General features: G+C 36.2%; 1 protein-coding gene across 2 annotated transcripts in view; it reads right to left on the bottom strand.

Moving 5' to 3' along the window:
• Nucleotides 1–2,399: 2,399 nt before the first annotated feature.
• Nucleotides 2,400–12,930, bottom strand: part of pdk3a (pyruvate dehydrogenase kinase, isozyme 3a) — a 31,548-nt gene continuing 21,017 nt past the window's right edge. The window contains exons 4-11 of one of the 2 annotated variants that reach the window (XM_078409138.1): nucleotides 12,706–12,890; nucleotides 11,839–11,928; nucleotides 11,278–11,355; nucleotides 9,723–9,799; nucleotides 7,685–7,786; nucleotides 6,904–7,014; nucleotides 4,639–4,752; nucleotides 2,400–3,667 (exon numbers count right to left, since the gene is read on the bottom strand). In XM_078409138.1, the coding sequence (XP_078265264.1) occupies nucleotides 3,524–3,667; nucleotides 4,639–4,752; nucleotides 6,904–7,014; nucleotides 7,685–7,786; nucleotides 9,723–9,799; nucleotides 11,278–11,355; nucleotides 11,839–11,928; nucleotides 12,706–12,890 (901 nt within the window). In that variant the 3' untranslated portion in view covers nucleotides 2,400–3,523. The remainder of the gene's footprint in view (nucleotides 3,668–4,638; nucleotides 4,753–6,903; nucleotides 7,015–7,684; nucleotides 7,787–9,722; nucleotides 9,800–11,277; nucleotides 11,356–11,838; nucleotides 11,929–12,705; nucleotides 12,891–12,930) is intronic. The other variant, XM_078409137.1, reaches the window with a different exon arrangement.

The raw sequence follows: 12,930 nt of genomic DNA, 5'->3' as shown, positions 1-12,930 counted from the left end.
TTTTTCCATACCAGATGCATTTAATTATTGAACTTAAAATCTCTGAGTACCACAGTGGGATTTCAACTCGAGTATTCTGAACATCTGTTCAGTCCTCTGGAATGCTAGTCCAGTAACTTGAACAAAGTCCTACCATTTCTTTATGACAAGAGGGAAAGTAAAAATAAATCATATTTTTAGAAATCTGAAGGGTTAGAACAATTTTTTGCCAAATATACAAGGTTAGGCTTGCTGTCAATTTTGCTACCATAACATTTTTTTGCCGAGCTGTTTAAGGCGAATACTCAGCGATGACCAAGCTTTAACTATTACAATCACATATTGAGACAAAAAACAACTATATGACAATTCCATACATTTTTTAATAACTTACTTCTTTTAAAAAGTGCAAAGATAATTCATGTGGATTATAAAAGAACACAAACTTGGAAATAGAATTTTGCATGGCTATTTGATAGTTTTTACAATCTACAGGTATCTGGACATCAAAGATTTGAATATAATGAAAAATAAATATTTTAACTAACTACAAAAGAGACCCGATAGCAACATCTTATGTAGATGTTCTTTTCCCTGGTGAATGACACACATATATATACACACGGCCACACAAATAGACCCACACACACACACACAAAAAAAAATCAAAACAATGCACTTGTGAGCATAGTGTTCACAGTCTAATCTTTCATAATTCATGTTGAGCTGATAAACTACAGCAGAATGATCAAACTATAGCATTTCTTCAGATTAACCAAACTAAACAGAGCACAAAAAGTAAGGAAATTTGTGTTTGGTAGATTATTTATTTGTTGTAACAATGCTTCTTGGCAATAAATCTTATACCGTTGGAAAGCCTGTTTATTTCCCTTTTAAATGGTGCCACATTTGTAAGGAACATGCATTTGTGGGATGAGCAGCAGAGCTGAGTATATGGGTTGCACCCATGAAAAATCTGCCAAATCTTCTCTGCCAATGCCAAACAGCTTATTCTGCCATTGACTCTTGTTCGGTGTTGTTTGGTGGATTGGATGATTGAAGTCTGAAGAAACAAGACATATTGGCAATTAAACAATTTATTCATTTAATAAACAGGAGCCTCAGTAGCATGTGGAAGAACCATACACAGCCACAAGAGCCTGGCACCTCCTCCTCATGCTGGTCACCAGCCTGGTCACACACTGTTGTGGGATGGCATCCCATTCTTCAACCAGCATTTGTCGCAAGTCAGCCAACGTGGTTGTGTTGGTCACTCTGGCACGAACAGCACGCCCAAGCTGATCCCACAAGTGTTCAATGGGGTTGAGGTCAGGACTGCTGGCAGGCCATTCCATCCTCTCCACTCCCAAATTCTGGAGGTAGTCTCTGAGAAACCCTGCTCTGTGGGGGTGAGCATTGTCATCTTGGAGGATAGAGTTCGGCCCCAGACTGTGGAGATATGGGATTGCCACTGGTTGCAGAATCTCATCTCGATATCTCTCTGCATTGAGATTGCCTCCAATGATGACAAGCCTCGTTTTTCCAGTGAGGGAGATGCCGCCCCACACCATCACACTGCCTCCGCCAAAAGATGTTACTCTATCGGTGCAGCAATCAGCATAGCGTTCTCCGCGTCTTCTCCACACTTTGACCCTATGATCCAACTGCCGTAGGCAGAATCTGGACTCATCGCTGAACATAACGTTCCTCCACATGTTCAGGTTCCAGTGCACGTGTTGCCGACACCAGCGCAAACGGGCCTGACGGTGAAGGGCAGTCATGGCAGGCCTCCTGGCAGCCCTATGAGACCGGAGATCGGCTGCGTGCAGTCTGTTCCGAATTGTCTGGGCAGAGAGCCGTCGGCCATATCATCCTGCAAACCTTGACTGTAAATCTGTAGAAGACAGCCTACGGTTCCTATGTGCTGACAGGGTGAGGAAACGGTCTTCTTCGGGTGTCGTCTTCTTGGGATGCCCACTTCGCGGCCTGTCTCTGACATCCCCCGTTATATGGAACTTGGCCTTCACTTTGGAGATGGTACTAGGGCTCACTCCAAATAATGCCGCAACTTGGTTTTGCGGAACACCAGCTTGAAGTTGCCCTATCGCACGGGCCCTATCCAGATCAGTCAAACGTGGCATGCCGATTCTTGGAGCAGACACCTACTGACCACTGTAGCAGGGCCCATGCTCACAGATGCTGCCAATCAGGCACCTGATTGTCAGCACCTGGGGGTACCAGAAGCTCAAAACAAGAGTCAATAGCAACAGCAGAATAAGCTGTTTGGCATTGGCAGAGAAGATTTGGCAAATTTTTCATGGGCGCAACCCATATACTCAGCTCTGTTGCTCATCCCACAAATGCATGTTCCTTACAAATGTGGCACCATTTAAAAGGGAAATAAACAGGCTTTCCAACGGTATAAGATTTATTGCCAAGAATCATTGTTACAACAAAGAAATAATCTACCAAACACAAATTTCCTTACTTTTTGTGCTATGTTTATATATATTTTAAAAGACTGTCTTGGTCTTTCAGAAAATACTTCCTGGAGTTATATGCAATTTTGGCAGAAGCTTGAAACTGGCAGCTTTGAAATGACCAACTCTTGTACACATATCAGAATTTTGCTTTTGGAAGAGAAGAGAACCAAAGTTGACAAATATCCAATCAAGTATCACTATTTCTCTATCCCTAAACTGAATGTTTACCTCAGTTGCTTTTTTACTTAAGAAAAATTGTATCAGTAACAATTAATTCTACCTCCATGTAACTTGATTTAAACCCTCCAGGATAATGACACAAAAAAATTCTTAGAACTTTTAGCAAGAAGAGTTCCGCCACAACTATCCAGCCCAGGGTGACCAAAATGCTCTCAAAGCTGAAAGATCCAGTGCTCAACATCTTGGAAGTCTTAATAGCGAAAGATGGCCATAAGAGTCATAATTGTTCACAGACCCACCAATTTCTTGAAACAAGTATTACAGATTAAAATTTGTGGGATTTAACAGTTAAAATAAAGCAAAATTCTTAGCTGACAATGAAACAGCTTAAGAGCCAGTCATGAATTTCAATTACATTTGCTATTGTTAATAAAATCAAATTACCTACATACTTTATCTTAGTCTATGTTACTTTACTGAAATAATATTTACTATTTAAAAAAGATTAATTTGGAGAATTACTCCAATTATCGTTATGTATCTTTGAAGATTCCTTTTCCATTTTCCAATACTCCAGATTAAGTCTCTACAAAATACATTTACCATAGAATGATACCACAGAATGGCAAAAAAAAAATCTACATTACAATTTCTTTTTAAAAACTAATTCAGTCTAAAGTGCAAAACCGCATTTGAATTACTCCTCCTTTCTACTGACTGTGTGCCGATTGGAGCTCCAGAATGAGACGTCAGCAGTAACTAGAGAAACCATGTCCTGGTCATCAGCTGTTGATGGAACAAAGATAAAACACGCAAAACTTGGGTTTCTAAAGTGGAACCAAAATCAGAATACTGGTCACCAGGTTGCAGGTGGAACAGGATTACCGGTTGGCCTTGTACTTAGAGGCATCTCTAGGTTCACTCCTGGGATTACTCCAGTCATCTGCTTCTGGACTGGTTTGGTAATGTCGCCAGGCTGATTTGTTGAAAACAGGAAGTCGTTCAAAAGATTCACTTGACAGGGCCTAGAAAAAAATCCAACAATTTAAAAATCAATTACAAATCTTCAATGTTAGAAAGAGCAAATTTTATACGGCAGATGTCAACTATGGCTCGAGATTGAGGATGGTGGAGGGGGGAAAATGCTTTGCTTCATATTAACACCATAACCAATATCACTTAAAGAAAAAGTAGATTTTTCAATCAATTACCACACTACCATATGTGCAGACTGAAAGTATGCAAAATGGCTTCTGTATTTCCCTAAATTACAACTGTGGTTACCATTATCATTTTAAACTGGCTAAGATGCACTCTGGGACTTTTTCATTATCTGAAAGTTGCTATATAAATGCACAATTTCTTTCCCCTTTTCATATGTTAACTTGTGATTAGTTCATGATTATTTTAAGCAGGCTTCTTTTCTACATTCAATAACATTTAAATATTATGTTAGATATGTCCACCTGGCCATCCCATAAACAAAAATGCGCTATTCTGTTTTTTTTAAGACAAGAAGATTGCCTTGGAAATTCCTACAATTTACCATCAACGATAGTTTTAGTCAGCATTTCTCTAAATGATAATTAAAATCAGAATGTGTACAATTCAACATTATGCAGCAAAATTGGCAAGATAGAGAACTTAACTTTTGATGTCAACATCTGTTGACAAATTCCATAAGATGAATACACTTGAATGCAAATCATGTTGGTTATTATAACAGGCAAATTGCAGTGCAGTTGTGTGAGACTTGAATGTGGTATTATACCATAACCAAGGAAGAATTTTCTTTTCTCACATCAACTTTGCCTCTTTATGTTCTGAATGACGAAGTCTTATTCCATGGATTGCCAGTGTGCAAATTCAATCAATTTTATTTTTACAAAAAATGATTTAAAACTACAGGCAGAAATAAATAGCTTAATGTAGGTATTCTGAACACAGCCTTTACTATCCCAATCTTGAATTCTCCTTCATTGCTACTGAAAGATACCTTTAGATAGATGACTGCATCTGTGCCCAGACCTTCCATGGAATACAGTTTGAGGTCCCCTTGAAAATATCGAGCATACAGGCGGGAGATTGGCAAGCCATATCCAAAACCAGCCTACAGAAGATCAACCAAACCTCATTTTAGCATGAAGAGTACCATTATAATGTCAAACTTATATGAGACAATAATCAATAACAGGTAGGACAATTTGGAATAAGAATTTTTTTTCTGCAACCCTTTAAGAGGGGGAACCTTAAATGAACATTGGTCATGTTGGTCAAGGGGGAGGATCACAATTTTACAAATTAATGTTAGCCAAATGAAAGTAAATGTTGATTGGGCTAAAAAGGAATTAAATTCTAAAATGCTGTCCTCTTTATCTAAAATGTCATTAATTAGTTTAGCTGATGTTTGTTTAAGGATACACTGGAATTTAGAAGGATGAGGGGGGATCTTATTGAAACATATAAGATAATTAGGGGATTGGACACATTAGAGGCAGGAAACATGTTCCCAATGTTGGGGGAGTCCAGAACAAGGGGCCACAGGGGGTATGGGGAGAAGGCAGGAACGGGGTACTGATTGAGAGTGATCAGCCATGATCGCATTGAATGGCGGTGCTGGCTCGAAGGGCTGAATGGCCTACTCCTGCACCTATTGTCTATTGTCTATTGTCTATTGATACCACAAATTTGAATTCAGATATATTTGTCTGTATGATATGAAAAATTACATCTAAATTGGCACTCTTTTTTAAGTTGTAATATGAGTCTTGGACTTTTACTGATCAGGAAAATTAGAGAGCACTTTATTGATCAGCGATATTGTATATTTTTAAGTTGGCCTTTGTTATGCAAAAGGCATTAAAACTTGAAACACAGATTTTGCACATAAGATGGACAAGAATGTTTCAGGAAACTATTTTGAATAAAGGTTTACGAAATAAATTTTTATGAAATTGGATATTGAAACGAACTTCACATATAACTAGAAAATGTCTGTAATGATTAATAATATGCAGAATTACAATTGTTTAACTGCCAAAGCATCAAAGAACAAATTGATTGATTACATTTCATTTGGTTAAATGAGATCAATTTAAACTGACTATCCAGTGACTGCTCCTGGTTTGTCAATTATTATTAATTCCTCTGGTATAAACTGTTGCACATGTTTAAGATGCCATAAACTGGTTTACACTCTATAACTAGTCACGGGGAAAAGAACTTTACATTATGAACAAGGAAACTAGGCAGTGCCTCAATCAGAGAAGATGTTGAGATGAATAGTATAATAAATGTTGGCAAAAATAATTTACAATTGAAGAAAATTGATAATTTGGGTAAGGTTTCTTGAAAGAATAAAAGAACAAATCAAATAAACGTCTGATTAAGTAAAATCTCTTATTTAAAATATATTGTTAAACTGGTTCAACACAGATAAATTATAAGGTTATGTCCATAAAATACACTGCTGGAACAGGCAAATTGAGGTAGAAAGGAAGGTTGTTGTCCAGAATTTTAAGAGCTTAAATAATAGGGATAGATTGATTTAAATAAGCATTGTCTCCAGTTAATAGAAATAACAGGGGCCAATTGAATCCACAAATAATCAATTAATCGTCACAGTTCAATATTTCAAATAAGTCAAATTTGATAAAATCCTGAACTGGCTCTTAGATACTTACCACATAAAAACAATAAAAACAGAGCAACCTATATAGTATTCCAAACTTTAAAGAGTTGTCTTGAGTCATTTAAACATTTTCAAATGGATTGAGTATATAATCTAAGAATTCAATATTAGATAAAGATGGAGGTCTTTAGGAATTTAGCGTGAATGCATTAACTCCAATAACAATAGGAAATGAACTTTTACCAAATTTCAATGAACCTTTGCGATGCCTCATAGGCCCTCAACCCAAGGACATTTAGGTGCAGGAAAGAACTACAGTTGCTGGTTAACACTGGAGATAGACACAAAATGCTGGAATACCTCAGCGAGGCAGGCAGCATCTCTGGAGAGAAGACTGAAGAAGGGTCTCCACTCGAAACGTCACCCATTCCTTCTCTCCAGAGATGCTGCCTGTCCCGCTGAGTTACTCCAGCATTTTGTGTGTATCCAAGGGCATTTTGGAATGGAAAACAATGGAAATCTGGATACAGAATCAAAGAATAGCAGCAAATAATTATAATAAAATTCATAACAAAATATTTGATTTAAATGACAAAAATTGTCGTAGTCCCTTGTACGCAGAGCACCTACCAGTGGAGCTGCCCGTGATGGCTCCAAACTGGGACTGGGTGCTGTTGAATACATGTAATTAAACAGACGCTCGATCTTCCGTAGGGGAACACCGCCCCCTTTGTCAGATATCTGCAAAAGTAGGAATACAATTAACATTAAATTCAATACAACTTAGCTATCTCACCAACATACTGCATGGCTATCACAAAATAAAATACTGAAGAATTAATAATATCCCACCTATGTGCAATCTAGGTGCATTATACTTAAACTATGCATATTACATCTAAAAATTAAAAATCAAACTGCTGGAAATCTGAAATAAAGATAGAAAATGCTGGAAATACTGGTCAGGCAGCTCTCTCTTACCAAGCTCTGACTTGACAAGATTATTGACTTGAAAGATTAATTCTCATTCTGTTTCCAGATGCAAACTTAAAACTAGTCTTGCATGGTTAAAGTTGGATTTTGAGATGAATTCAAAATATACATCAAGATTAAATACACAAAACCATATGTCAATATCTGCCACCACATGACACCAATGGGGCATGTTTGTGGTAAATTTACTGTCAAGTGTCAGCAGGATCTCACTCAATGAATCGCCAGAACAAATACAGTCCATCAAACAGCCAAAAAAGTCTTCTGACATCTGGTTATGCTACAATCCCAGGTTTCTTATTCAAAAGCTATTAAAAATAAAGTAATCAAACAAGTTTCAAATTTGAAAATATTTAAATTATTATATTGTATTTAATAGTGATTAATAGTAATAAAATAACAAAATTGCTCTACTTACCTTAATAGATAAATCCTCCTTTCCTAATGTAACCAACGCTTTAATAGGAGGGTAACCTTCCATTCTCCCTTCATGAAGTTCAACGGTAGCTCTCATTGAATTCTGTTAGAAACAAAAGTTCCATATATCCAAATGATAAAAATTACGGTTACCTTACTTGATCCAATCCTTAAGCGGGAAGTCACATTTACATGATGGTGAGTCAATGAGGATATGTTTTAGGACTTGTTTTTAATACATTTTACACTGAAATGTCTTTTGAGAACAGCTGTTACATTTAAAACACCTGTCTTAAGGCAAAAGATACTGATACATGATTTTTTGTTGAAAAGGGACCAACCAGGTGCCAGAAGTAGTGGCTGCTTTCCCACAAACTCTAAATAAGAAGTCATTCATTAGCCTATCTCAGCATTCAAAAAGTAATTCACTGTGTACTTAATGGGCTTCAGTTTTAAAACTTTGTTTTAAATTATAGACTTTATTTTCAATATAGGGCTTCAGGAACACTCAAACAGAGATTCAGGGATTTCCCCCAAGAAACTGGAAGAGGTCTTTGCCTAAGTGATTGAAAAATACAGTGCCATTATTCGGAAATGCTTCCAGGATGACAATAAATGTCAGTTTTGTTATTGTTATGCTTATCCTGAAAATTAAGCTTAAATTGCAGGGAGCAAGCCACACTCGTATCCTATTTCTTATGTCGGCCATTCAAACCGACCTTTACTTTGTCTGGTGTTTCCTAAGTACTCTTTCAAACTTTAGAAAGTGTGTGAAAAAAAACATGAATAGCCTACTTGGAATAAAGATAGGATAAAATTATTTTAGTCCAAATTAAAGTATGTGATAAATTGTCATCAGACTATTTATCTCCCGTGGATCTACTTATGCGTGTGCTTGTTGTTCATGGAAGTAACTAACAGTAACTAACATAGTTTGTATTGAACAAGTTTAGGATAGAAAATGGAAGGGTAGATTAATTTACAAGGTTATTAATAGGTGTATGAATGAGTTTTTTAGCCCACGACTCCACCCAAAATAATTTAACCAATTTGGCAGCAAATGGTAAATAGAAATAAAAGCAGATAAAAAAGGCATCAATGTAATAAACCTTGTCAAACTGAGCAGAGTCAATAAAGAGAAATATTAATTCCAGTGATAAAGTGTGTGAAATTTCATCTTATGCTCAAAGATGATCTTTATTTCGTGGAATAACTGCTTTTTGTAATGGTGACTACTGAGAAAAGAGTCCAAATGGATTTGGAGCTACCAGTAAGGAAAAATTTGGCAATGGTTTATAAAAAAAATCAAGCTGACAATGAAATGATACCCGTTTTAAAAAGGGCACAGAATATTAGGATGTTTTGCATCAAAAGATTATATTGATCTTAGAATGATAGTTTGAAAAGAATATTACCAAAATGTAAGGATTAACTAATGAGAGATTATTTTTCTGCTCTCATGGAATAGAAGCTTAAGGGGTAAAAAAATATATAATTTTAACCTCAGACCAATCCAGCCAATCAGGAGGTACTTCTTCAGAAAAAAACCAGGGTGGAAGACCCGAGCTCCCTTCCATGAAAAACAGCAGATGCTATTTAAATTATTAATTATAATTCAGAGAAGTAGATATTTGCCACGCAAGAGCATGCAGCAATATTGAGTCAAAGTGGGCGAATACAGATGCAGATCAGCCACAAATTGAACGAATAGAAGAATAAGATTGAAGGACCAATTTGCTCTCTTCTCATACCCATACATGATGCAAAAGATTAAGCGTATTTGGCAAAAGTAAGTTAATCAGAGCTAAAACTAAGCTGAAAATAAGCTAAAACTGAATTTTATGTTTCGCGTGCCTACTTATAAATTCTAAGTTCCAATATCGGATTGAAACTTCTTGTCATGTTAAGGCTCTAAAACAATTATCCAGGAAGTTATAACTGTCTCAAAGTGGAAATCTCTCAGACTTCAACAGATGCCAGAATTAAATTATATTTTGCTACTTTCTTCAGCAATCATGAAACAGAAACAGTCCACTTACTTTAAACAATTCAAACAACATGTGGAAGAGATGCGAGGGTATGTACACCACTTGGATAGGCTTTGTAGGTGCTTTAGCTGAAATATGCCCACAAATTCATTAGTTATGTAGATTTATTTGCACAATTATTAATACATGTGCAATAAACAATGTATTACAATTCTTCAAGCAAACAGATCTTTTCAGTTCACAAACGTCATATTCTGAATGAACAGTAAACAGGTTTTTTTTGCTATCCAAAGAGGGAACTGAAGCAAAACATGATAGAACTTTGTCAATGCTAGAAATATTCAGCAGGTCAGGCAGCAAACGTAGAGGGAGAAACAGAATTAACACTAGCACTAATCATCTTTCATAAGTTAATTTAGAAGTATTATTTGATTGTTTTGGAAGGATGGCTATTCAAGTCATTAAAAATCTGTCTGTAGCATGCTGTCGACAGCATTTTTTGAATGCCATTTAAAAACTAATCAAGAAATAACAAAAAAACACCATGCAAGACAAAGATCACCTGGATATTCAAACAGCCAATTAATTCCACATGGTCAATAAAGCTGCAATGAATTCTGAACATCTATTTGGTGCATGGTTGTCAGGTACCCAACAGATAAGCCGCAGTATTTGATTAATTGTTTTAGATTTCTCAATGATCTGCATGATTTTTTTCCTATTTTTTAAATTTTAATTATTTCTTAGCATCAGAGACAGCTCCTGGCAAAAGCTGTCTGGAACTTCTGGGCAAGGGCTTTAACAGTATGTCACATGAATGCCTCCTGGATGCAGATAATCTATTTGGTAAGCCTTCCACTTCTGGGCAAGGCACGTGCAAGCAAGTGGAAAGAGTGGACAGTGTGCTGAATCCAGCTCATATGACCAACTAAATATTCATGTTTGGCAGCAATGTTAATGGCACATTTTGTTTTTTCCATTATAGGCAGGAGGGTAAGGTTTTGGGGAGCATGCCGGAGGTTTATCCGAATGCTGCCTGGATTAGAAGGTATTAGCTACAAGGTGAGGTGGACAAACATGGATTGTTTTCTCTGGAATACTGGAGGTTGAAGAAAGACCTGATAGAAGTATATAACAATAGATACATAGACAGTCAGAACCTTTTTACCCTAGGATGGAATTGACAAAAACTAGAGGATATAGTTTTAAAATAAAAGGGACAATGTTCAATGGAGATGTGGGGGCAAGATTTTGTAACAGGGACTGGTGGGTGTCTGGAATATGCTACCAGGAGTGATGGTGATGGAGGTAGATATGAATGTGGTATTTAAGAGGCTTTTAGATAGGCACATGAATTAAGGAAAATGGAAAGATGGATAATTTGCAGGTAGATGAGTTTAGTTTATTTTGGCATCATGTTTAGCACAGACATTGTGGGTGGAAGGGACTGTTCTGGTACTGTTCCTTTCTATGTTATATTTGATACATTGCCAAACTTATTGTTGCCATTGTGTTATGTATTCAATGATCAATATAAAGCCCGATTTTCACAACTGCCTTCTAATTAATTAATTCTAATGTAAAAATCTTGGAAGATTCCATTTACCATTAAACTCATTAATCTCCACATCTGGTGACCCTGTGTAATATTGTTCACACAGCATCTTTGCAGTCTCAAATGCATCTACAAAAAAAATGATAATAATACATTAATGCAGTTTGGCAAAATGAGAGGTGACCTTATTGAAACAAATAATTTTGAGGGGTTTTGCCAGAGTACAAACTGTAAGGACGTTTCTCCTAATTAGGGAATCTAGTACTCATGACTACTATTTTAGAATAAGGGACTGCTCCATTCAAAACCAAGATGAGAGCTTGATTCTCAGAAGGTCTTGGGGTTTGTCAGCTGAGAGTTATTAAACATATTCCAGACTAAGATAGATTGATTTTTGGGCAATAGAGAAATTAAGGAAATCGAGCTCAAAAGTGGAGCAAGTCCAAATCATATCAGCCTAGATGTTATGCAGTAGCAGATAAGGCTTGATAGGCTTTAAAGCCGACTGCTGCTTTACTTAAATTCCCATTAAATGCTTCTTGATTTGACACATTTTTGTTATCAAGAATGACAGACACAGTTGTGTCTGTCGTACATTGTAAGATTTCTTACCTTTAACAACATCTGCAACATTACAATTTGGATCAATACTTCCAATGTGCTTTGGGTGTGCTGGGTTTGTGTTACCTCCAAAGAGGAGAGCTGCCAAAAATGAAGAGAAGGAAACATCCATGAGAACACAAGATCACAACGTCTTTAATTATTTTGTCAGTAAAGTTGATTGGAATAAGTCACATCGCATATAAATTAGGCTAAATGTTTTACAATATATTTTGTTAAACAAATCATTAAACTGTAATGTCAGCACTGTGTAAAGGTGAGATTAAAAAGGAATGCAATTTATTCTGGTAATTAACATTGTTGTGAAACAACACCAATATTACTTAATACTTTCCTAGACTTGTATTAGGCTTCATTTATATCTAATTCAATTACATTGGAACAAATTCCCAAGAAGCATTCATTTTCTGGAGAGTAAATTCCTTACTCCCATTGGAAATCTAAACCTATGGATATATTCTGTTCTGTTTTAGGCCAGTTCTAACTGATAACGAATAGTTTGTCCTGCTCAACTAGAAGTCTAAAATGTGCTGGAATTCAAAAACAAGGAAATTACTTGTTTTTAATCAAATAAATATTTTATTCATCCTTAGAGGGCTTCATAATTTCTGGCGATGATTTTGTTCTGGGTCACCATGACCAGTTTGTGGGTACTAATAAAGGCATGAACTCAAAACAAAGCAATTTGTGCTATTCAGCAATTAACTACAAACTAAATGTCAGATTTAATTTAATCAGATCATAGATCATTATTTTTACATAATATTATCCCCAACCGCCACAAGATCTAACTGTCCATTTGTATTTTCATAGTTTATGCATCAATTCATATTTTCACATTTCACACACAGTACTTACTATGCTGATTGATAAGCATCCTAAATGAGATTCGGTTAGTGTAGAAACGGTCCAGAAAGTATTGAATATTACTACTTATAAACGGGTCAAAGCCAAACTTCTCCTTATATTCGATAACTCCCTGAGCCATGGTTGGTACAACATCATTATGTCGATTTCGGATATTAACCAGAGATTCCAGAAAACTATTGTAGAAAATATATTTGTCATACAAGAGTTAAAATG

This window comes from Rhinoraja longicauda, chromosome 12 (assembly GCF_053455715.1).
Source record: "Rhinoraja longicauda isolate Sanriku21f chromosome 12, sRhiLon1.1, whole genome shotgun sequence".
Classification (NCBI taxonomy): domain Eukaryota; kingdom Metazoa; phylum Chordata; class Chondrichthyes; order Rajiformes; family Arhynchobatidae; genus Rhinoraja; species Rhinoraja longicauda.
Note: the sequence above shows the minus strand (reverse complement) of the source record. Positions and strands in the feature narration are given on the sequence as shown.